The sequence below is a fragment of the Choloepus didactylus genome, chromosome 7 (assembly GCF_015220235.1).
Source record: "Choloepus didactylus isolate mChoDid1 chromosome 7, mChoDid1.pri, whole genome shotgun sequence".
NCBI lineage: Eukaryota > Metazoa > Chordata > Mammalia > Pilosa > Megalonychidae > Choloepus > Choloepus didactylus.
Window position 1 is genome coordinate 90,493,361 of NC_051313.1, and position 24,852 is coordinate 90,518,212.

Sequence of the window (24,852 nt, forward strand, 5' to 3'; positions counted from 1 at the left end):
TGTTATTTTTTTCTCTCTCTGAGAGAATGAGGAATCAAGGTGGATTCCTAAGTTTCTAATTTGAACAACTAGATGGATAAGTATACCACCGTAAAATCCATGGGGGAACAAGTTTGAAAGGGGAAATCAAAAGTCTGTGTTAGGCATTTTAAGTCTGGGATCTCTATGAGATATCCAAATAGAGACATCATGGAGGCAGTTAGATACATGAAGCTGGGGCTCAGGGGAGTGGTCTGGACTAGAGTTACAAATTTGTAAGAACAGATTTAGGATGGTATTTTAAATCCCTGGGAATAGATGAAATCACTTAAGCACTCTTCTCTCTTTCTGTGCTTTCCCTGGATAATCTCATCCAGGGGAAAGTGATGTGAACTACCATATGATGATTTTTTTTCCTTCTTTTGGAAAGCTGATGGAATTAACCCACAGCAGCTAGTGAGTTGCTCTTAAACAAGGTCTATGAGTCCTGTCTCAGCATTAAACTTAACAATTTACAGAAGGAAGGAGAGTTATGCAGTGTCTATAAATACTTTGATAAATGTTTCTTTTCAATAATTGTGTTTATAGTTCTTGATCACATTCCTTCTATTTAGAAATCATGGTTGCTCACTGTTAATATACTGAACAGATTTTCTATGAAAATATGAGGAGAATATTGTCCCTCAGGATCTAAAAGAAGGTTGTAATAGGGTAGTCCTTATTTGCCCCATCCCCATCATGTGAATTACAAGTGGACTTTTTTACTGGTCAAAATCCCACTGTGGGGCCAACAGCTGTACAATGTGTGCTGAGTAGCTAATTACTCTGAAAGTTAGTGGCTTAAATCAATAAATATTTATTAAATCTGACACCACTTCTGAGAGTCAGGAATATGGGGAGTCTTAGTTAGGTGGTTCCTGTAGGGTTGTAGTCAAAATGTCAGCTGGGTCTGCAGTCATCTGAAGGCTTGACTGAGACTAAAGAATCCACTTTCAAGATAGCTCTCTCACATATCTGCTAGCAGGAGCCTCAGTTCCTTGCCACGTGAACCTTTCCACAAAGCTTGCTTGAGTGTCTTTGATGGTTAAGTTCATGTGTCAACTTGGCCAGATTATGATGCCCAGTTGTTTGGATAAGCAAGCAATGGCCTGATTATTACTGTGAGGATATTTCATAGACTTAAATAATCTGTAAGATGATTGCATCTACAATTTAGGGGATTGCCTTCAACAATAAGAGAAGGCAACCAGTTGAAGGCTTTAAAAGGAGAAGTGGGAATTTAACAAAGGATTATAAATACCAAATCTCTATATAATTTTCTGCTTCCTAGTTGCTAGGGTAATAAAATATAATAATAGCTAGAAGGAAAGAATTGAAATGGCGGTACTGTAATCCATAGCATCCTTTGAAATCTGTTCTAAAGCTACTTATTAAATTGTAATTTGAAAGTTAAAAAAAAACAAAAGTTCAAACTGCTGCTAACCATAGTTCATGGATTGATGAGGTAATGCTTCTGGGGGAATGTGGTAGGGGTGAAGATGGTCATTAGATCTTGCCATTTCTTCCTCTAAAACCCTCCAATGGCATTTCAGGAGGTGTAGAATAATAGCTAAATTTTTCACCGTGGCCTACATGGCACTACACAATATAGTCCCTGCAATCTCTTGGACTGCCTCTCTTACCCCTTGTTCACTATGATTAAGTCCAGTTAGCATATTTCTATCCTTTGAGCACACCAAGCTCATTTCTGTTTCCAGACTGATGCAATGTAGACTTATTCATTTGGCTGCCTCTTTCTTGTCACTTCTTCAGAAAGGCCCTCCCTTAGCATCCACCCAAAACTATCCTTCCTTCTATTCATTCTCTATTACATCGTCATCTTTTACTGTCTCCATAAGATAGCACTCTCTGACTTTATTTGTTTTGCTTGTTTGCTTGCTTATATGCTGGTTATTTTCCCCTAGCAATGGACCTGATCTTTCATGCTACCATTCTGTCCTCCATGCCTAGCAAAGATTAGGCACTCAGAAAATATTTGTTGGATGAATGAAACAATGAATAGATATTCAATGAAAAAGTGGAAGGAAATTTTATGCCAAAGCTTCTAAGCTCAAAAACAAATGTAAGGAAAAGCAAGTTGTGTGAGGTCATGATAATAAAGACCAAATGACTATAATATGATATTTTATTGATTAGCTATTAGAAATGGGACTGAGGAAGTAGGAAGAATGAGGACCTTCCATGTCCTCATAAGAGATTTGATTTCTCCTAAGAATGAGATAAACAATTCCTGGACAGGAAAGAGCTATGGTAAGGAAGATGTTTGCAAGTCATCTTGACATCCCTTTGCAGTGTGGTTATATTGGGGGGGTCACTAGGAGACTGTTTTGGAAATACACTTTATAAGGAGCTGGATTTTTAAAATGGCTATAGAAAAGGAAATAAATAAATTAATTTAGAAGACATTGCAAAGACACATAGATGGTATTTTGTGGCCTATTGAATATAAAATTGTGGAAGGAGGGTTAGGAGAAGAGTCAAGTCTAAATTAATTCAAATCTGGTATATTGAAGAAATTGAGTGAAAAAGGATTAAAATTTATAAAACTAGACTTCTAGGGATTGTTTTTTGTAATTTTCTTATTTTATTTAATTTCTCAGCACAAGATTCAGAGTTAATTGAACACTGAAACAAATTAGTCAGAAAGAATATATTTGGTCTTATAAAGAAATTAATGTGCAGCGATAGTGAAGTAGACAAAATAGGTTAGTCCTCTTGTTACAAAAAGAAAGCAGAGGTAATGATCCTGATAGCAGACAAAGTAGAATTCAAGCCAAAAAGCATTAAACTTGACAAAGAAAGGCACCTTTTAATGATAAAAACTACAAATCACCACAAAAATAAAACACACCCAATAACACAAGACACTAATTATGGAAGAGTTTAATATATGACTCTCAAGGGGACAAAAACAAAAAAAACAAAAAAAAAACTGAAGAGGTGGATGACCTAAAGAACATATTATGTAGTAAACCAGAAATTTAAAAAAAAAAAAAATTGGTTATTTATACAGGGCATGGGAACAGAATGGAAAGAATGGATTAATAGGAATAGAGTATTAGAAGAGGGACACTTTTGAGTATAACTTTTTGTAAAACTTTGGCTCTTTAAGCAATAGTAATTCTTCACATACCATAAGTATATACATACATAATTTCAAGCAGGTTATAGGGAAAATCTAAAAAAGAATACCAACAGAAAAAAAAAATGAAATGAACTGTATTACAAATGAATAACAACCATAAGAAGAAAAGAACTAACCTAAGTAAACTGGAAAGCAGTATTTTGACCAAGACAAAAGACAAAAAGTACACCAATATTGTATTCTAGCTAGTACATTTATTTTTCATAGGGGCATGGTTTAGATGGATATAGAAATAAATGTAGAATATAGAAACAAATATAGGTATGTGCATGTGAGTATATAAACATTTATTTCCTAGCCCTCTCTGCTAAGAGGCCTCAGAAGCAATGGTACCCTCTTAGCAATGAGCACAACTAGCACCCAGATCTTGTTTTAAATATCATTCTTCAGTAAAATGAACCATGTTCCTTGGAATAAATGGTTAATTGCAAGGCTGGAACAGGGAAAATACATCTTGTGATGGCAGAAAGTAAAAAAAATGCTGACAAAATGAAGGAAGTAGGATGGATGGACATAAGAACCAACTTGAAGGAGCTTCCCATGGCCAAATCTAGGACAACTGAGCCACAGAATTGTTACATTACTGAATTAGAGTACAATAAGTATAATACAGAATATAAAACAGAATATATATAATATAGGATACAATAAATAGCCAGAATCCAAACTGATATAAATAAATTATTGAATACATAATAATTAGGGAAGGAGGGACAACTCTTCCTTATGATAGAATTCCAATTAATCAATGTAGAAAAATGATAGAAATAGAAAATCACCAGTTAGCAAATACTAAGGTAATAATTGATGCAGGGAAAAATAATTTATGAAAGCTAAAATTATTGGTGAAAATATTGGTGAAAATATGGTGATGTATACTTGAGTCATCTCACAAGATATTTATTAATTTCAAAGGGAAAAATAATAACTTTACAGTAGAAAAACCCAGCAGACACCACCTTAACTAAGTGATCAAAGTTATCATCACCCAAACAAGACAAATTGATATCATGTATCTCTTTATATGATGCAGTGGGAAGGGCACAAATAATTCCTGAGGAACAAGGCCAAAAAAGCATAACCTGTATTTTATTGTGAGAAATCATCAAACACAAATTGAGGGACTCTCAAAAAATAACTGGCCAGTGCTGTTCCAAAAATGTCAAGATCATGAAAGACAAAGACTGAGATTGTCAAAGATTGGAGGAAACACAACTACTAAATGCAACACAGCATCCTAAATTGGACCCTGAGTCCTGGGAAAATGGTGAAATGTAAATAAGATCTAGAGATTAGATAATACTATTGTATCATTGTTAAATTCCTCATTTTGATGAACTTGCTATAGTTATGTAAGATGTCAGGGGAAGATAATGAAAGTATTATGGGAACTCTCTGAAGTATTTTTGCAACTTTTCCTTAACTTAAAAAAGAGATAATTAAGAAAGTATATGGTATTTAGTAATTCCATCTGGTTAGAGAACAGGATAATTATATGGAAGAGGAGGAAAATAAGACTGGACTTGTAAATGAGTCAAATTGCAGAAGGCATTAAAAACATATGTACAGTTAATACTTACTATCATATAGACCAGCACTTCCCAAAGTGTTTCTAAGGAGACTTGTCCCAAGTGATGCTTTAGGGAGAAAGCGTTCACGGAGAGTAAATATTTGGGGAACAGAGTACATTATATTTTTCTGTTCATGATTCATGTTATATATTAAAATATTGAAAATGCTGAATTGTCCTACAATAATAAAATATGAATAATCCAGAGTTTCCCAAAGTTATTACATCACAGAATCTTTTTTTTTTTCATGTAAGACCTATTAACTAGTGCAGAACACTTTTGGAAACCGTATGCAAAGAAATGAGAATGGCTTTGAAGTTTTTCTTTTAAGCCTTTAAGTCTTTGATAGCAACTTGAAGTTAGGCAAATAATACAATGTTCAAATTTTAGAAAGCTGTATTAAAACTGAATTTATGCTGAATGTACTTATATTAATTAACCCTGATTAAACAGAATACTTTGCAAGCAATAAAGACACAAAAAGACTACTCAATTACTCCCACACTCTATAGATACAGATGGAGCAATGCCTCTCAGATAAGTTTATGAAAGGACACGAGTTTATCTTTGCTAGTTGGCTATCACATATACTCAAACTGCTGTAAGTCACACCCACACACCCTGAATACTCTTGCCAACCACCACAGTAGGAATACACTTCCCTAGAGGACTAGACATGCTTCCTAAATATCAGTAAATATCAAGACTATCCCACATTTCCAAACAAGCATAGGCCTCCCTTCATTTGTAAGGATAAATCTTGAGTAATAGAAGTTTTTTATCAATAAACTGGACAGGAGCAAATTTAGCATGTTGCAAAACAAAGTTGTTTTAAATTTCATCTAAAGTTTCCATATTTTATTAGATAGTTTAATCTTTTATTTATTGTGAATATCAACTTACATAAAGTTGGATTTATTGCTGGCATAGTAATAGAATAGTATTATTCTCTTACTTGTTAACATTTATGTTTTGGCAGCAGCCCCGTTATGCCTGTCCATATCAATGGTAAATGCCTTTGCTCCTAAGCTTCCTAGGATAGAGCTCTGCAAAGACTATAGTACAGTTCAACTAGCAGATGGACGAAAAATGTTCATGGTTGTTTTTGTTAGAATAGATACACTCTTAAGAACTCTGAGGTTCTAGTGCACTACGATCCAAGGAATACTTTATATATGTACTATGTCTTCTAGTAGCTCTTTCATTACTGAAATCAAATAAATTTCACAGGGTCCATTGCTGTCAAAACCCTTCAAATTAATGTGTAATTTTTAAAAGTCTTGCTTATGGATCTAAGTCCCTATTAAAAAATATCAGGTCAAGAGAGGTGTGGAAATCAGATGTGTTACATGGGCTGTATTTCTGAAATGTTATCCTTCAAGCATATCAAAAGGTTGGTATCTATTGCCTTGTCTACATATTCCATATTTTCAATAAATTTACTCCAAGATTTCTCAACATGATAAAGGAAATATATGAAGAGCCCACAGCTAACATCATACTCAATGGGGAAAGACTGAAAACTTTTCCTCTAAGATCCTGAATAAGACCAGGATGCCACATTGTCACCATTGTTATTCAACATTGTCCATCCTGGAAGTTCTAGCTAGAGCAATTAGGCAAGAAAAAGAAATAAAAGGCATTCAAATTGGGAAAGAAGAAGTAAAACTTACACTGTTTGCAGATAACATGATCCAAATGTAGAAAATCTTGAAAAATCTATCACAGAGCTAGTAGAGCTAACAAATGAGTTCAGCAAAGTGGCAGGGTACAAGATCAATATGCAGAAATCAGTAGTGTTTCTATACACTAGTAAGGAGCAATCTGAGGACGAAATCAAGGGAAAAAATTCCATTTGCAATAGCAACCAAAAGAATCAAATATCTAGAAATAAATTTACCCAAGGACATGAAAGACCTAAACTCTGAAAACTATGAAACACTGCTAAAAGAAATCAAGGAAGACATAAATAAATAGAAGGACATACCATGTTCATGGATTGGAAGGCTAAATAGAGTTAAAATGTCAATTCTATCCAAAATGATTTATAGAATCAATGCAATACCAATCAAAATCCCAATAGCTTACTTTGCAGAAATACAAAAACCAATAATCAAATTTATTTGGAGAACAGTGTGCTCCAAATAGCTTAAAACATCTTGAGAAAGAAAAATAAAGTTGGATGTCTCACCCTACCTGACTTTAAAGCATATTACAAAGCTACAGTGTGTACTGGCATAAAGATAGATAAACCAAAAAAATGGAATCAAATAGAGAGTTCAGAAACAGACCCTTTCATCTACGGACAATTGATTTTTGACAAGGCAACCAAGTCCACTCAATTGGGTCAGAATATTCTCTTTAACAAATGGTGTTTGGGGAACTGGATATCCTTATCCAGAAAAATGAAAGAAGACCCCTATCTCACACCATATACAAAAATGAAGTCAAAATGCATCAAAGACCTAAACATTACAGCTAAGACCATAAAACCCTTAGAAGAAAATGTAGGAAAATATCTTAAAGATCTTGTGGTGCCCTCTACCATAGGTTTTACCCTTGGGAAGACGGTTGCTGCAAAGGAGAGGCTAGGCCTCCCTATAATTGTGCCTAAGAGCCTCCTCCCGAATGCCTCTTTGTTGCTCAGATGTGGCCCTCTCTCTCTAGTTAAGCCAACTTGAAAGGTGAAATCGCTGCCCTCCCCCCTACGTGGGATCAGACACCCAGGGGAGTGAATCTCCCTGGTAACATGGAATATGACTCCCGGGGAGGAATGTAGACCTGGCATCATGGGATGGAGAACATCTTCTTGACCAAAAGGGGGATGTGAAAGGAAATGAAATAAGCTTCAGTGGCAGAGAGATTCCAAAAGGAGCTGAGAGGTCACTCTGGTGGGCACTCTTACACGCAATTTAGACAACCCTTTTTAGGTTCTAAAGAATCGGGTAGCTTGTGGTGGATACCTGAAACTATCAAACTACAACCCAGAACCCATGAATATCGAAGACAATTGTATAAAAATGTAGCTTATGAGGGGTGACAATGGGATTGGGAAAGCCATGAGGACCACACTCCACTTTGTCTAGTTTATGGATGGATGAGTAGAAAAATAGGGGAAGGAAACAAACAGACAAAGGTACCCAGTGTTCTTTTTTACTTCAATTGCTCTTTTTCACTCTAATTATTATTCTTGTTATTTGTGTGTGTGTGCTAATGAAGGTGTCAGGGATTGATTTAGGTGATGAATGTACAACTATGTAATGGTACTGTGAACAATCGAAAGTGTGATTTGTTTTGTATGACTGCATGGTATGTGAATATATCTCAATAAAATGAAGATTAAAAAAAAAAAAAAAAAAAAAAAAACCCTAGCAGAAACTTTGAATAGGAAGTGAGATATGGTAGGTCTGTATAATTTAGAGTGAAATAGCAACACATGCCAAAGTAATTTGGGCGGAGAATAAAAATATATATTTGGGGACCCACTGAGGAGCTGGGGGAGGATGTAGAAGTATTGGACTTCCTCACCTGGATTGTGCTGATGTTCTCACAAACACTGAGAACTGACAGTTTGACATGCTAAGCCCTCTGTCTTGGGGCTTGCCCCTATGATGCTTGTTACTGCAAAGGAGAGGCTAAACCTGCTTATAATTGTGCCTAAGAGTCTCCCCCTGAGTCCCTCTTTGTTGCTCAGATGTGGCCCTCTCTCTCTAACTAAGCCACCACGGCAGGTGATCTCACTGCCCTCCCTCCTTCATGGGACCTGACTCCCAGGGGTGTAAATCTCCCTGGCAACACAGGATATGACTCCCAGGGATGAATCTGGACCAGCATCGTGGGATTGAAAACATCTTCTTGACCAAAAGGGGGATGTGAAATGAAATGAAATAAAGCTTCAGTGGCTGAGAGATTTCAAATGGAGTCGAGGGGTCACTCTGATAGACAGTCTTAAGCACTATATGGATAACACTTTTTAGGTTTTAATGTATTGGAAAAGCTAGAAGTAAATACTTGAAACTACCAAACTCCAACCCAGTAGCTTTGACTACTGAAGACGATTGTATAACAATTTAGATTACAAGGGGTGACAGCATGATTGTGAAAACCTTGTGGATCACACTCCCTTTATCCAGTGTATGGATGGATGAGTAGAAAAATGGGGACAAAAACTAAAAGAAAAATAGGGTGGGATGCAGGGGATGATTTGGGTGTTCTTTTTTATATTTATTTTTATTTTTATTTTTATTTTTCATTCTTATTCTGATTCTTTCTGGTATAAGGAAAATGTTCAAAAATAGATTGGGGTGATAAACTCACAACTATATGATAGTACTGTGAGCAGTTGATTGTACACCATGGATGATTGTATGGTATGTGAATACATCTCAATAAAACTGAATTTAAAAAAAAAAAAAACAACTCTACCAGAAAGGAAATGAATTATTTTAAGGCAGTCAACACAAATTTTGGTTTACTTCTCATGGTCAGATATTTCTTTTTTGATGCATTATTTTTTGTGCCTTATCCCTGTTTAATTCTTCAGCTCTTTGTGTGTGTCCATATCATATCTTCAGTCCAGCACCATAGATTAGCATAGATCCTAGCAACATGGATGTGTGGGGGGTTTAGGAATTATTTCATGATACTTATTTTTCAGACAATATTACCAGACACTTGGTAATTAATGATAGCCACCACTTCATATTTTTTCCCATGTGCCAGGGAGACATCTCAGTGCTTTACATTTATACACCTATCTAATTCTTTAATAATCCTATAATTACTACTACTGTTATCTCCATTTTCCAATTGAGGACATTGGGTTCCCGAATGGTTAAGTAACTTGGCTGAGTCCAGAGTGTGTGGCACCAGAGTCCATGCTTTTAACCTGTGGCTAAGCTGCTTCTCTGCTCATCAGAGCTCTCCCTTTTGGAATATAATGAGGAGGAACTGGAGTAGAGGAGAGGAGGCTTCTCCTGCCACGTTCTCCACGGTGCTAGGTGACAGTGCATCCAAAACACCTCGCCCACCTCCAGACCCCGCTGGCCTGAGCGCACCTTCCCGTCTGGGCCCTGGGCCAGGTCTGAGGCTACGTGGTCAGCCGGCCCTGTCCGCCTTCTCCTTTGCTCCATTTCCCTTTCCTCTGAGAGTTTTCACCACCGCAGCTTCTGGCCCTGGTCCAGCAAATGCTGCTAGACTGTGCCCCTCTACTAACAGGCCACATCCACTTGGTGAGTGCCAGAATCCCCTTTAAAAACCCTGCTGGATAAAAGAATGTTCTTGTTCATGGGAATTGTATATGTGAATTATAGTGTTTGTTCAAGGATGTGTGCAGCTAGCTCTCATATGTTCAGAAGACAGAGCAATAGATGATGGATAATAGGGAGGGAGGGAGGGAAAGAAAGAAATGGTGGTGTGACAGCATGTTAAAGTTGGTGGATCAGGGTATCAGTGGGTGAGGGGGGTCAGGGTATGCTGGAGTTCTGTGTATGGGGTTTGTATTGTTTTTGCAACTGTTCCTATAACTTTGAATTTATTTCAAAATAAAATTAAAAAAGAAAAAAAAGAAAAAAAAAAAAAAAGATCTTGTGGTAGGAGATGGTTTCCTGGACCATACACCCAAGGTGCAAGCAATGAAAGAAGAAATAGATAAATGGGATTTTCTCAAAATTTAATACTTTTGTGTGACAAAGGACTGTGTCAGGAAAGTTAAAAGGCAGTCTACTCAAAGGCAGACAATATTCAGAAACCACATATCTGATATGAATTTAATTTCCAGAATATATAAAGAGATCCTACAACTCAACAACAAAAAGACAAACAACCCAATTTAAAAATGGGCAAAAGACATAGTAAGAAACTTTTCCAAAGAGGAAATACAAATGGCTCAAAAACATATGAAAACATGTTCAACTTCACTAGCTATTAGGGCAATGCAAATCAAAACCACAATGAGACAGCATCTCACACCTACCAGAATGACCGTTATCAATAAAACGGAAAACTACAAGTGCTGGAGAGGATGTGAATAAATGGGTACACTTATTCACTGTTGGTGGGAATGTAGAATGGTGCAGCCACTCTGTATGTCAATTTGGCAGTTCTTCAGCAAGCTAAGTATAGAATTGCTATATGATCCAGCAATCCCATTACTAAGTATATACTCAGAAGAACTGAAAGCAGCAACACAGACATTTTCACACCAATGTTTACAGCAACATTATTCATATTTGCTGCTAGATGGAAACAGCCCAAATGTCCATCAACTGATAAGTGGATAAACTGTGGTGTATACACACAGTAGAATATTATGAAGCTGTAAGATAGAATAAAGTAGTGATGCATGCAACATTGTGGATGAATCTTGAGGACATTATGTTGAGCAAAATAAGCCAGAAGCAAAAGGACAAAAACTCTATGGTCTCACTAATATGAACTAACTATAATGAGCAAACTCTGAGAGTTAAATTTAGGAACACAGGCTATTGGGAGGTATAAAAAGAGTAGAGATTGAGTAATTGATGTTTAAGGAGTACAGAATGTTTAACAAGGTTGATTGTAAAGTTTCAGAGATGGATAGCATGATACTGTGTGATGGTAGCACAATATTGTAAGTATAATGAACAAAGCAACATGTGATTATGGTTGAAAGAGGAAGGCTGGGGCATGTATGTCACCAGAAGGAAAGCTAGGTTTAAAAACTGTGACTGTGTAAGTTAGTGATATGTAGAGTAGACAATGATAGTGGAAAATTGTACAAATATAATATAGTTTTTACTATGAATAAGAACAAGTGTATATCACTATTACAAAGATTTAAAAATTGGGATGGTATATGGAAAAATACAATTAATGCAAACTAAGGTCTATAGTTGACAGTAACATTGTAATATTATTTCATTAATTGTAACAAAGGCAATATTACCAAAGCCAAATGTCAATAGAGGGGTTATAATGGAAGGGTATGAGATTTTTTTCTCTTCTTCTTTCCTTTCAGGAGAAATGGGAATGTTCTCATATAGATTGGGGTGGTGAATTTATAACTTTGTGATTATACTAGGAGCCATTGATTGTACACTTCAGATGGATTGTATGGTGCGTGAATAAAACTGTTAAAAAATAAATAGAAAATTATCAATGCTGGAGAATATCTGCAGAAAGAGGTATATCTATTCACTAATGGTACGGAAGTAGAATTGTGGAGCCCCTCTGGAGCACAGTGTGGTGGTTCCTCAAGAAGCTAAGTATACATGTGCCATATGATCCAGCAACCTGTTACTAGATATATACTCAGAAGATTTAAAAACAGGGACATGAGTAGATATTTGCACACCAATGTTTCTAGTGGCATTATTCATGATTGCCAATGGATGGACATGGCTCACGTGTCCATTGACTGATGACCAGAAGGGCAAACTATAGTGTACACACAGAAGGAGTATTGTGTGGCTGCAGAAAGGAATGAAGTTGTGAGGCATGCAATGTTGTGAATGAAACTTGATGACATTATGGTGAGCAAAATAAGCTAGAAACAAAAACACAATTATTGTATGGTCTCACTAATATGAACTAACTATAATGAGCAAAGTCAGAGTTAAATTTGAGAGCATAGGTTATCAGGAGACATAAAGTGGGCAGAGTTGGGGCAGCCGATGCTTAAGGAAAACAGAATGTTCAATAAAGTTGATTGTAAAGGTTCAGAAAAGGATGGCACAATACTGCGTGATGGTAGCACAATACTGTAAGAGTAATTAACAAAGCTGAGTAGGAGTGTGGTAGTTTGGAGCTGTTATGCACCCCCAGAAAAGGCCATGTTCTTTTAATCCATTCCTTTTGGTTAGGTTACTTTAAATGAGATATGGCCCAGCCCAATCAAGGTGGGTCTTAATCCTTTTACTAGAGTCCTTTATGAGAGGATAAAAAACAGAGAAAGTCCAGAACAGTTTAGAGAAAAAATCCTCCTGAGGAGCTGAGAGAGGAATCCACTGCAGCCAGAAGCTGTAAAGCAACAACACCTGAGAGAGAAGGACCAGCAGATGCCGGCCACGTGCCTTCCCATGTGACAGAGGTGTCCCAGATGCCAGCAACCTTTCTTCAGAGAAGGTATCATCCTGTTGATGTCTTAATTTGGACATTTTTAGAGCCTCAGAACTGCAAATTTGTAAGCTAATAAATCCCCATTGTAAAAACCAACCCAGTTTTGGTATATTGCATTCTGGCAGTTTTACAAAGCGAAACAGCGAGTATGGTTGAAAGAGGAAGGCTAGAGTCATGTATTTCACCAGAAGGAAAGCTAGAGGGCAAACACTGGGACTGTATAACAAAGCGAAACCTAGAGTGGACAATGATGGTGTTAATTGTATAAATATAAGAAAGGTCTTACATGAATTAGAACAAACATACATCACTACTACAAGATGTTAATAATAAGGTGTCATATGGGAAAAATACAGTTAATTTAAACTAAGGTCTATAGTTAACAGTAACATTGTATATTCTTTCTTTAATTGTAACAAAGGCACTATTTCAAAACTAAATGTCAATAATAAGGGGATATAAGGGGAGTGGGAATTTTTTCTTTGGAAGAAATGAGAATGTTCTCATATTGACTATAGTGATGAATGCATAGCTATGTGATTATACCAAGATCCACAGATTGTACACTTAGGATGGATTGTGTGGTATGTGATTAAAACTGTCTGAAAAAAGTAAAAAAGAAAAAAAAACCCACATAATGTAAGATAGTAGTACATGGAATTTGAAAGTAATTTTTGAAATCTTTAAACAAATAGCTAATTGTTTCAAAACTAAAAATTCTGAGAGGAACTATATGAGAATCTGTTTTATTTAAGATGTTATTTCTCAAACAAGTTTATAGCATCTGTATTATATTAGGGTTAGTGTGATTTAAGTTATTGTTAATATTAAAATAAATATTTTACAGTTACTAGGTCTGTCTGTAAGGCAGTAAGACTTATCTTATTCTTAGCTTTATCTTTTTTCAAGTAAATAAAAAAACCACTAGATGGTGCAATCTTCAAAAGAAATGTAATGACATTAGAGAGTTTTATTATTTTTATTTAAAAATTATTTAATAAGAATTTTTAATATAGTTTTTGCTTTTATGGAATTGATAAAACAGCCTATATTTTGTATCAAATATCTTTACACATGTTAGGCTATTTGTAATCCTCAAAATATAATCAAAATCATAGGTAATTTCATAGAAGATTGATTCTGTATTTTGTTTTCCTCCATTTTGGAGAATTCTATGCAATTTTTCAAACATTTCTTGGCACAGCTGTATATTTATATCCCATACGCATGTAAGTATTCTTTTATCATGACCCATTTAATCACCCTTTTTAAAGCAACGGCAATATCCACAGATACTTTTTTTGATTATTTTTTTTATGTATGTGCCCTTTGCCTCAGCCTATAAGTTCCAAATAGATGAAAATTTTCTTTCTAAATTCCTCCTAGAATCAAAGTCTAATAGTGTACTGATGAATGTGTTTGTGATGTAATATACATCGCAATATAACAAGCCCAATAAATAGAACAAAGGGGGAAAGAGCACATGCTTATCTCAGTTCATGCAGAAATGCCATTTGACAAAATCCAACACCATTTCTTGATAAAACACACACACACACCCACACACACACACTCTCTCTCTCTCTATCTCTCTCTCTCTCAGAAAACTAGGAATAGAAAAGAATGACCTAAACATGATAAAGGCCATTAATTAAAAACCCATGGCTAACATCTTCTCAATGGTGAAAGACTTAAAGCCTTCCCCTTATGGTCAGGAACAAGACTGCTATTTCAATATTGTACTAGAAGTTCTTGCCAGAGTAATGAGGCAAGAAAAAGAAATAAAAAGTATCCAAATTAGAAATTAGAACTGAAAGTCTAGAAATATACCCACATGGCCATGGCCGATTGAAATTCGACAAGGCTGCCAAGTATATGCAATGGGGAAAGTATAGTCTCTTTAACAATAGTGTTGGGAAAACTGGGTGTTCATATGCAGCAGAATGAAGTTGGATACCCACTACCTCACACTATAAACAAAAATGGAACAAAGACCTAAATATAAGGGCTAAATCTATAAAACTCTTAGAAGGTAATATAAAGGCAAAGCTTCATGACCCAGAATTCAGGAATGGAAAGTTGGATATAATACCAAAAGCACAAGCAACAAAAGAAGCAATAATTCAGCTTCATCAAAATTAAAAAAAAAAAAAAAAAAAACTATTGTGCATCACAGAACATTATCAAGAAAGTGACAAGACAACCTAGAGAATGGGAGAAAATAGTTGCCAACCATATATCTAATAAGGCTTATATGAAGAATACATAAAGAACTTTTACAAAAAGACAAACAACCCAATTTAAAAATGAATGAAGGACTTAGAGAGACATTTTTCCAAAGAGGATATACATGGCTAACAAGCATATGATAAGACGTTCAACATTATTAGCTATTAGGGAACTGCAAATTAAAACCCCAATAAGATAACACTTCTGTTCTTAAACAACAGAAAAGAAAATGTATTGGAGAGAATGCTAAAAAAATGGGAACTTTAGTGCACTGTTTGTGGGCATGTAAGATGAGTCAGCTGCCGTGGAAAGTAATATGACAATTTATGAAAAAGCTAATTATATAATTACCAAATGACTCAGCAATTCCACCACTAGGTATTGTCCGGCGCTTCTCCGCCCCGCCTCGAGTCCTCGGTCGGCCGGCGATGGGGACCAGAGAGATAAGGGGAGAGAGGGTGCGGACAACGTCTTACCCGGAGCGCTTGTGATCACTCAGGACTCGCAGCAGTGGAGCATGTAGGCTTTTAATGGGACTAGGCAATACAGGTTCCACCCGGGGCGAGACGCCTCGGGGGAGAACAACCTCGATGCGGCCGTCAGGCGCGGCTCCTTGTGGGCTGTCTCACCCTACCCCGTCCGGGTAAGACCTTTTATACACAATTAACAACCAATAAGCTTCTAGGCTAGTATCGCGTATACAGGATTTCGATTGGTAGGAGCGGGTGGCGGATACATGCGTCACTATGCGGAAACAGGATGCAGGCGCCATCTTGGCTCACTCGGTGGGCGGGGGTAACTCTAGAGCAGGCTGCAGCGCATACGCTAGGCCCGATTCGGGAGGCGGCTTTCCACAGAGTGGGAGCCGGGACCGGGCGGGCCGCTGGGCATTACTCGATCGCGGGCTCGGCGCCGGCTTCCCGGGCAGCAGCGCAGACGCCCGCGCCCCGGCACCCCTCGGCCGGGCGCTCGCGGCTTCACACACACGCGGCCCGGTACGAGCCCACCCGGGCCCGGGGGCTTCCCGTGCGCAGAGCACCCGCCCGCAGCGGCGGCGGCGGCGGCGGCTTTCCACATCTCCCCCTTTCTTATTTATTTTTGACCCAGTGTCTCCAGTGATGAGCGTGCTCCCATGAACCCAAATGGTTCACAACCTCTTTGGTGCTTTGGGGAGTCTGGACTAGGCCTCAGCCATCCAGCGGCGGAGCCTCTAGCACCAACCAGAATGCTCACGTCATATGGAGACCGGAGAGTCCGTAAGCTGGAAGCAACGTGACTCTCCCTGCAGTGCTTTGCCTGGCAACTGGGGAACAACGACGGGGGCAGGAACAGCAGTAACCAGAGTCGGGGGTGTCACTAGGTGTCTCTGTGCAATGGCTAGGGTCCAGTCTGGCCACAACTAGGACTCTGCCCTAGAGACCCACCTGAGACAAAAATTATGACTGCTGGCGTCGCCCGTCATACCCGGGACACAGCTGCGCGCTTAGCTACAAACCTCGCTCCCGAGTGCCCCGCCCGAGGCGGCCAGGATGGGGTATGGCCATCAGAATGGTCGCTGTTGGGGGTATCAAAGGTGGAGGACATAGCCATCATAGTGGTAACACGGTACTGCCGCGCTTGAAACAGGCGTTCTAGCAAAGATTTAACAATGACTAATCCCACCAATAGTCCCACCATCAAGAGAATCCAATTAGTCAAATTGGGCCAAGAGAACCAAGAGGTGACTTGGTCCCACAGATTTTTTACAGTCTCGCCCAGTGTGGAAAGGTCGAAACTAACAGGCTTCAATTCCCTAATGTTCTCAAGTCCCTGAAGGTCGGATTTCACTTGGTCGGAGAGATTGGTGAAGTTGGGGAGATAAGTGTCCTTGAGCCACTCGGTGACATCTTGCTGCTCCTCTGTCAAGTTCACCCTAACCGGGGTGACACAAAGCCTCCCGAATAACCAGCGGGTATCACATGTTTCTGTAGAGTACGTGGGAGGGGGGGAGCCTCTTCCGATGAGCGGAACATTCTCGTAGCGTGGGTTCCCGCCGAAGAGCACGGCTTGGTTCATGTACTCAGAGACAGGAGCATTGGAGATGGTCTGGGCAGGGGGCTGGAGGCTGGTCTGGCTGCCCAGGCCGCTGCTGTAGCTGCAGAAGCTGTGAAGCTGCCCACGAGGGGGGTTGTAAGCGGCGATGCGCCGGGCCTGGGGGTTAAAGGGGTCATCGTCGTCGATGTCATCATAGTCCCTGTCCCTGGTGGCAAAGTGTCTCCAGGCCCGTGGCCCCGTGCAGATCATGATGGAGAAGGCCAGGGCAGCCAGGAGGGAGAAGAGGCCGAGGTAGAGCAAGCCCTCGATGCCGTCGTAGCAGACGCCAGTGAGGGCATCCAGGTAGTCCTTGTGCAGCCCCCGACAATCCAGCATGGCCGTCAGCTGGTGAAGGCCGGCCTCAGATGAGTTCAGCAGCAGCTGGATCTCGAGCAGATCTCCCTCTGCCGAGGGGAAGTGGGGCACGGCAAACTGCAGCAGCCCCCCAATCTGGATCTGCATGGTGGTCAGTGAGCGCTGGAAGACAGTCAGCACCTGTTGGAAGGGGCTGCTTGCACTCTGGCTGCAATACAGGTAGTAGCGGGTCACCTCTGTTCTAACCTGGCCCTGTGTGATGTTCAGGATAAAGGTGTCAGGAGCCACGCAGAAGTCACTGGTGCCCACGGCGGCGGCGGTGTCTGCAGCCAGGGAAGCCCAGCTGAGAATCAGGGCCAGCACCCCGCAGCACAGCCAGACTAGGTAGGCCGTGAGGAAGACGAGGTTCAGCCCCAGGCAGACAGCGGCCACCAGCCCCAGGAGTAGCAGCGACTCCTGGTAGCTCTCGTCGCGGGGGTTGAAGGTGCTGTTCACTGGCTGCAGGCGCAGGCTGAGGTGGGGGACGCGGTGCAGCCACACGACCCACCAGGGCGCGATGTACTCCACGCGCGCGGCCGGCATGGCTGTGCCGATCGCCGCCAGCCCCGCTGCTTCAAAAGGGTCTTTAAGGGGGTTAATAGGGGTGAGCTTTCAGACTGCCCCATGCTTGCAGTCGGCACTATCTTGTAATCACTCGGAGAGCTCTTCCGAGTCCCCGGGGCTACCTGAACGCCCACGGGCCCTAGTCCTCGTATGGAAAGGGGTGCTTACCTTCTCGCGGTGATCAGTCGCGGAGGTCAAGCCGCGAATCCCGGGAGCACGTCTCCGTCGGGTCGAGGGGAACGAGGGGTCGATTGAGGAGTGTTTCCCCGTACGGGCCACCACTTGTCCGGCGCTTCTCCGCCCCGCCTCGAGTCCTCGGTCGGCCGGCGATGGGGACCAGAGAGATAAGGGGAGAGAGGGTGCGGACAACGTCTTACCCGGAGCGCTTGTGATCACTCAGGACTCGCAGCAGTGGAGCATGTAGGCTTTTAATGGGACTAGGCAATACAGGTTCCACCCGGGGCGAGACGCCTCGGGGGAGAACAACCTCGATGCGGCCGTCAGGCGCGGCTCCTTGTGGGCTGTCTCACCCTACCCCGTCCGGGTAAGACCTTTTATACACAATTAACAACCAATAAGCTTCTAGGCTAGTATCGCGTATACAGGATTTCGATTGGTAGGAGCGGGTGGCGGATACATGCGTCACTATGCGGAAACAGGATGCAGGCGCCATCTTGGCTCACTCGGTGGGCGGGGGTAACTCTAGAGCAGGCTGCAGCGCATACGCTAGGCCCGATTCGGGAGGCGGCTTTCCACAGAGTGGGAGCCGGGACCGGGCGGGCCGCTGGGCATTACTCGATCGCGGGCTCGGCGCCGGCTTCCCGGGCAGCAGCGCAGACGCCCGCGCCCCGGCACCCCTCGGCCGGGCGCTCGCGGCTTCACACACACACGGCCCGGTACGAGCCCACCCGGGCCCGGGGGCTTCCCGTGCGCAGAGCACCCGCCCGCAGCGGCGGCGGCGGCGGCGGCTTTCCACAAGGTATATATCCAAAGAGAGTGAAAACAGAGTCTCAGATACTGGTACACCAATGTCAATAGCAGCATTATTCACAATAGTCAAAATGTGGAAATAACCCAAGTATTCATTGACAGATGAATGGATAAACAAAACCTGGAACACAAAAAACAATGGAATGTTATTTGGCCATAAAAAAGAATGAAGTTAGGAGACATGCAACACAGAAGAACCTTGAAAACAGAAATAAGAAAGGCACATAAGGACACGTTGTAAGATATCACTTATAAGAGACAACTAGAAATAGCAAATTCACAGAGATAGTAGATTAGATGTTATAGGGAAAGGAAAGGGGGAAAGGGGAAGTGTTTGTTTTGGAAAAATAAAAATAATAAATAACATTAAAAAATATTTTAAAGGGGAAAGGTGAAGAAGAGCCAAAGAAAGCAGGGAAGGCATAGCCAAGGACAATGAGACTTCCCATAGGTCTGTGTAGAGGCAAAGATGGAGAGATGGAGCAGGATACGGAAGGAGAAACAGAGAGGATATGAAAGAGAGAAAAATAATTAAGGAAAAAATGAAGTTGTGAGATAGACAGCAACATGTATAAATTGTACTGTAGATGGGGCACTCCCAAATCTGGGTTTGGCTCAAATACACAGACACACTGACTGGGTTGAAGAGGAAAAAAGGTTTATTTACACCAGCGGGAGGACAGGGGAAATTTCCTTCCTAAATCAGCCTCTACATAGTGATTTTTCAATAGGCTTTTATACCCATCAGATTCAAAGAGAGATAATCATTTTAGTTGACAGGTAAAAGAGGTCTGCAGAACTCCGGTAGTTTATCTCAGTTATTTCCTACTTCCTCCAGGGTTTACATCCTCTGTGACACCTGGGAAAGTTGCCTCCAAGTCTCGGATAATAGATGGAGGCTTATTCATATCCGGGAGGTCTGGGACAATAGATGAAACTTATTCACATCTGGGAGCAGACTTTACATTTACATATTGCTCCTTCATGAGACTAAGAAATCTCATTCACAGCTTGTTTTCAGCTTTAAAGTTACAGCTGTTTTAAAGGTTACATTTAAAGGCTACTATTACAATCTCCAGCTTGCTTACAGTTTGAAGATTAGATTTAAAAAGTTACTGTTACAGAAACTTGAAAATATTATGCTCAGTGAAATAAGTAAAACACATAAGGATAAAAATTGTGTAATGCCACTTATATGAGCTATCTAGAAATAGCAAATTTCCAGAGACAGAAAGTAGATTAGAGGTTACCAGATGACGGGGAACAGGAAATGGGAATTTTTGCTTGGTGGATATAGTGTTGTAAATAAAAATTAATTTTACAAAAAGAAACATAAGAAAAAATAAAATTTTGAAATTTCAACTACACAAAAATTAAAAACTTCTGTTCATCAATTTATATAGTTACATAGCAGTTGCAAAGAATGAACAATGGCTTCACGCATCAACATGGGTGAATCAATCTCTAAAACATAACCTCGAATAAAAGGCAGTCATTGAAGAAAACATACAGTATCAGTACATTTTTATGAAGTTCAGAAATAGGCAAACCTAAATATGAAACGATCAAGAAAATCAAAGGAATGATTATCTCAAAATTCAAGAGTGGTCAGCTCCCTGGGGGAGGGAGAAGATGGTTACCAAGGACGGCATGCATGAGGCTTTCAAGGTCCTGGTAATTTTGTTCCTTAACTGGGTGGTGGAGTCAAAGAAGTTCATTTTATCATTAATCTTTGAACTAAATATAAACATTTTATACATGTTTTGTATGCATAATGCATTTCACAATAAAATGCTTTTAAACAAAAAGGATATAAAACATTATTTAAAGCATTTTAAAATATTAACATTTGCTTAGAGAAATCAATGCAAAGATGTAGGCTAAAGTGCTAAAGCCAGTCAGCTTCACCATGGCCAGGGGTTTCAGGTGATTTTTGTTTTCTTCCTTTTTTTTAAGCCCAGTTTTATGAACTCACTAACTATTGTTTCTATAAAATGTTAAAGTTTTCTAATAACGTTTGCAAAACAAAGAGTGCTTGGTCCTTACCTCCCCTTCTATGTAGCATACAGTGAGGTAGTAAAGGCTGATCTAGCTAGAGGGGATTAGATAAAACTGCCTGTAATCCTCAGAATTACTTCTAGCCTGAAGAAAACATGGACTCAAAAATATTTCCATTTTCCACTTGCATTGTCTTGAGCTGCTAACATGAGAAATTGTGACGCTTTCAGAAACCCCGGCACTGCTGCTAATGTCACTTGTATCTATAGTTTACCAGAAAGTAAAGACCACTCTAATGAACTAAGAGCAAATAAGTGCAACTTAGGACTCATGGATGTATTTAAAAAAGTAACATATTTTTGTTTCCCACTCTATTTTTAAACCTGCTCAGTAGGAGTCATTCTTTTCCTGGTCCTGAATGAAAATATGGGAAGGCTTGTTGAATTTTCTGCTGCTTATCTAATAAGCACTTTAATTTGTAAAGATTCTCAATTCATTAATTCATAGAGTCCATTTCAATATACTAAAAAACACTTCACTCTTTAAGACTGTTGACGAGAACTGAGCCAGGGCCTGCTTCATGAATGGAAGGTCTAAGAGGGGGCTGTGGTCTGCTATAGCTGTTTCCTGGCCTAGGGGTTTCTGACTCTGCACCCCACCGCCCATCCTGGAATGTGCTCCCTAGACTGACACTATTGTCAAATGGTTTAGTACCCTCTGGGCCTGGCAGAGATTTCAAACTAACACTTTCTCTCATGTGCCCTAAAGGGTTGCCAGATTTGAAGAAAAAAAAAAAAAAAATAGGGCGCCCAGTTAAATTTGAATTTCATACACAACAAATAATTTTTTAATGTTAAGTATTTCCCAAGTATTCTTTACCTGAAATTCACATATTGCATGGGACATATTTCTTCATGACTATCACTCAGCTAAAATAAAGTGTTTATTGTGCATCTGAAATTTAAATTTATCCAAAAGTCTTGCATTTTGCCTGGCAACCCTCCCTTTAGTAGGTCTATCAAAGATGACCCTGCTGGGTCTCTCCCAATACCTCTCCAAACAGGAGCTCTCCTTGAACTGGGTGCTCCCTATTACTCTTCAGCTTTTGCCACAGCCATATATTGACTACCTCTTACTATTGAGTTCTCTTCAGCTGGCAGGCCCATTTGCCTGGGCCAGATCCATTTTTATGGATCATGACAGAATGTCACATCCCATGCCTGAGAGTCACTCACATTTGACATGCCTTTGGAGGGAGGGGTTTGCAGTTCCTTCTGCAGCCTCAAGAGCTAGGCCTGTGCATGTGCCAGTGTCAGAGGACAGAAATCACAATCTCCAAAAACAACCAGAAAAAGGTTTGTGGTTAGCAGGTAGCAACTCTGTGCACAGCCTTCTCCCTGGGAGATGGTGTGGGGTCAGGAGAAGGGACTATCAATGCAGTTTTGACCACAGAAATTACTCTCATAAAATTCTCTTTCAATCTCCACATCTTCAACTTTTCTCGTTCCTTAAGTGGTTGATAAACATGTGGGTGAGGGGTCCAGTAGTTCTAAAACCAATTATTAGTTCTTTTCTTTGAAAATTTGGATTTTGATAATTTGAATCACAATTCACTTTGATATGGAAAATCTCATATCTTAGAACTTCAGTTAAAATTGCCAAGTTATCATGGAAATACATAAGTGTGTATCTCTGTTCAAGTGCTCAAATCATCACATCCTATTTCTCAAACTACAGCTGTGATTGTCCCACTGGGTGGAAAGAAGCATTCTGCAAAGAGACAGTTTCGACCTGTGATCCTGAACATGCCCCTCCACACCAGTGTAGCAAAGGAGCAACCTGTGGTTCCTTGCCTGGTGGATACACCTGCTACTGTTCTCTAGGAATGACTGGAATCTACAGTAAGAAGGTGAGGCAGGATTTTCACTCATTTTGCTGTCTGCAAATTTAACTGGGTCATTTTCCTCTTTGGAACACAAAATGAAATATAAATAATAAAAGTAGAGTCCACTGTACTTTTGACATTATAATTCTCAGATAGGACAGCACTCAAAACTCAGTAATACAAAAGCACAGCTTTATTTTTAGAATAGATTTAACTCTAAACCTCCTAACTGTTTAGTGTAGATGTTCTAGATGTTTTGTGGTAAATTCGATCAAATCCAATGAGCTTATGTTCATTACTCAGTTCTAGAACAAAGCTCTATCTTCATGCTTCTCCCTTCTGCACTTTCCATAACTCAAAACTCTCAAGGGTATCACAAGGCAGACACCTCAGCTCCAGAGGGTAAGAGGGGAAATTTGAGGGGTGAAATTTCCCCCCAAATAATAGGAGCAATAAGGAGCTTTCAACTTTCTAGGCCACATCTGCTTCACTCTTCTTCCCTGTCCCTGTGTGATTGCTAATGTTCTTACCACCAGGGCAAATTAAGGTAATGGCTCTGAGGGATCGCAGCGATCTCTGGGCTGCTCAGCCTCCTCATCTGGGCTGTAGCTAGTGCTATGGATGCTCCTAGGTCACAGCACATCTCCTTCAATCCTCAGCTTGGATAAGAACTTTGGGATTTCCTCTACTTCCCAAGCAAACTGAAGGGTGGGCTTGGGAGGGTAGGTGGAGCAAGGCAGTCTTGTTTCCTCCCTCCTAGATATAGATGAACCTGGGTCATCCCTCTACCATCCTTGCAGCTGAATATCACAAACTCATCTTCGTGACTGTCACTCAGCTAACACTGACAGGGGAAGGAATGTGATTTTCTACTTCTCATCAGCTCCACAAATTGCAAGCAGGAGCTCCACACTGCATTTCATGCCCTCATCTCCTCCTACAACTTTCCTACCCACCTTCCCCCATCCGCAGCCCTCTTATTATACACAAGATTAACGGGAGGGTTATATTAAAAACGTTATTGTAGAATTCACCCACCTATAAATCTCAATCACTCCAGAATCCTTAGCTAAATCTCTAAGAACCCCTAGACCAAATAAGGACTAGAAGACACAAGGTCTAAATGGGGATATTTGGAGTAGTGCGTGAAGAAAAAAAACAGAAAAGGATATGTTTTTTAATGTCTGAAGTTCTACATCTTCCTCAAATCAATACTTAATGTTTTATTTTGTCATATTTGATATAGTTCTAAGTATTCTAATAGAAAACCTCCACAACACCATAATTGAGTCCAAAAAACTCAATTGCATAACAGGCACAGTTGTATTACTGTGAAGTTAATGGAATGGCCTGGGCAAACCTACCCAGGTAGGCAGTCAGAGTTTAAAATTCCAGCTGCAAAATCAAATCTGTCTTCTTCTGCTTGCATTTTGCAGTCATCTGGTAGCTATTCTTCTCTCCAACTTAAATATTAATAGGAATGATTCTGGTTTCTGTGGCTGGCTAAGACTTTCAGAATAGTGGCAGGGAATCCATGAAATTCCCAGTTAAAAAATCTGGAGCGATTAAGCTAAAATTAGTACATGTGATGACCGTTTTTAATAGATATCTGAAATTCTGGTACAGACTAAGTCTAACAGCCTATCAAAATTGATATCTGATATGAATGAAGCAGGTCTGGTTAAGACCAGGGCAAGCCAGGCCAAAGGGTAAAGATTGAAAATGATTATGTTTTAAAACTTCAACTTCCACATGAGACCAAGGGAAGAGATATCTATTTGGTACAGGATCCAAATTTTCTAAATGGTACAACTCTACAGTTGATTTGTTCAAACACCACAATTGCATGGAACTTTGAATAGGAAGTGAGATATGGTAGGTTAGTATAGGCTGGAGTGAAATAGTGA

At 40.1% G+C, this 24,852-nt stretch overlaps 2 protein-coding genes across 2 annotated transcripts in view; one reads left to right on the forward strand and one right to left on the reverse strand.

Moving 5' to 3' along the window:
* Window positions 1-24,852, forward strand: part of EYS (eyes shut homolog) — a 1,792,869-nt gene that overhangs the window by 1,736,332 nt on the left and 31,685 nt on the right. Inside the window, 2 exon segments of the mRNA XM_037844664.1 lie at window positions 22,798-22,969; window positions 24,261-24,313. Coding sequence (XP_037700592.1) covers window positions 22,798-22,969; window positions 24,261-24,313 — 225 coding nt within the window.
* Window positions 15,239-18,273, reverse strand: LOC119539612 (protein tweety homolog 2-like). Its single transcript, XM_037843285.1, has 4 exons — window positions 18,241-18,273; window positions 16,983-18,092; window positions 15,976-16,148; window positions 15,239-15,253 (listed from the first exon to the last, which is right to left on the reverse strand). Exons 2-4 carry the CDS (start codon window positions 18,049-18,051, stop codon window positions 15,239-15,241), a joined length of 1,257 nt encoding a protein of 418 aa, XP_037699213.1. The 5' UTR covers window positions 18,052-18,092; window positions 18,241-18,273.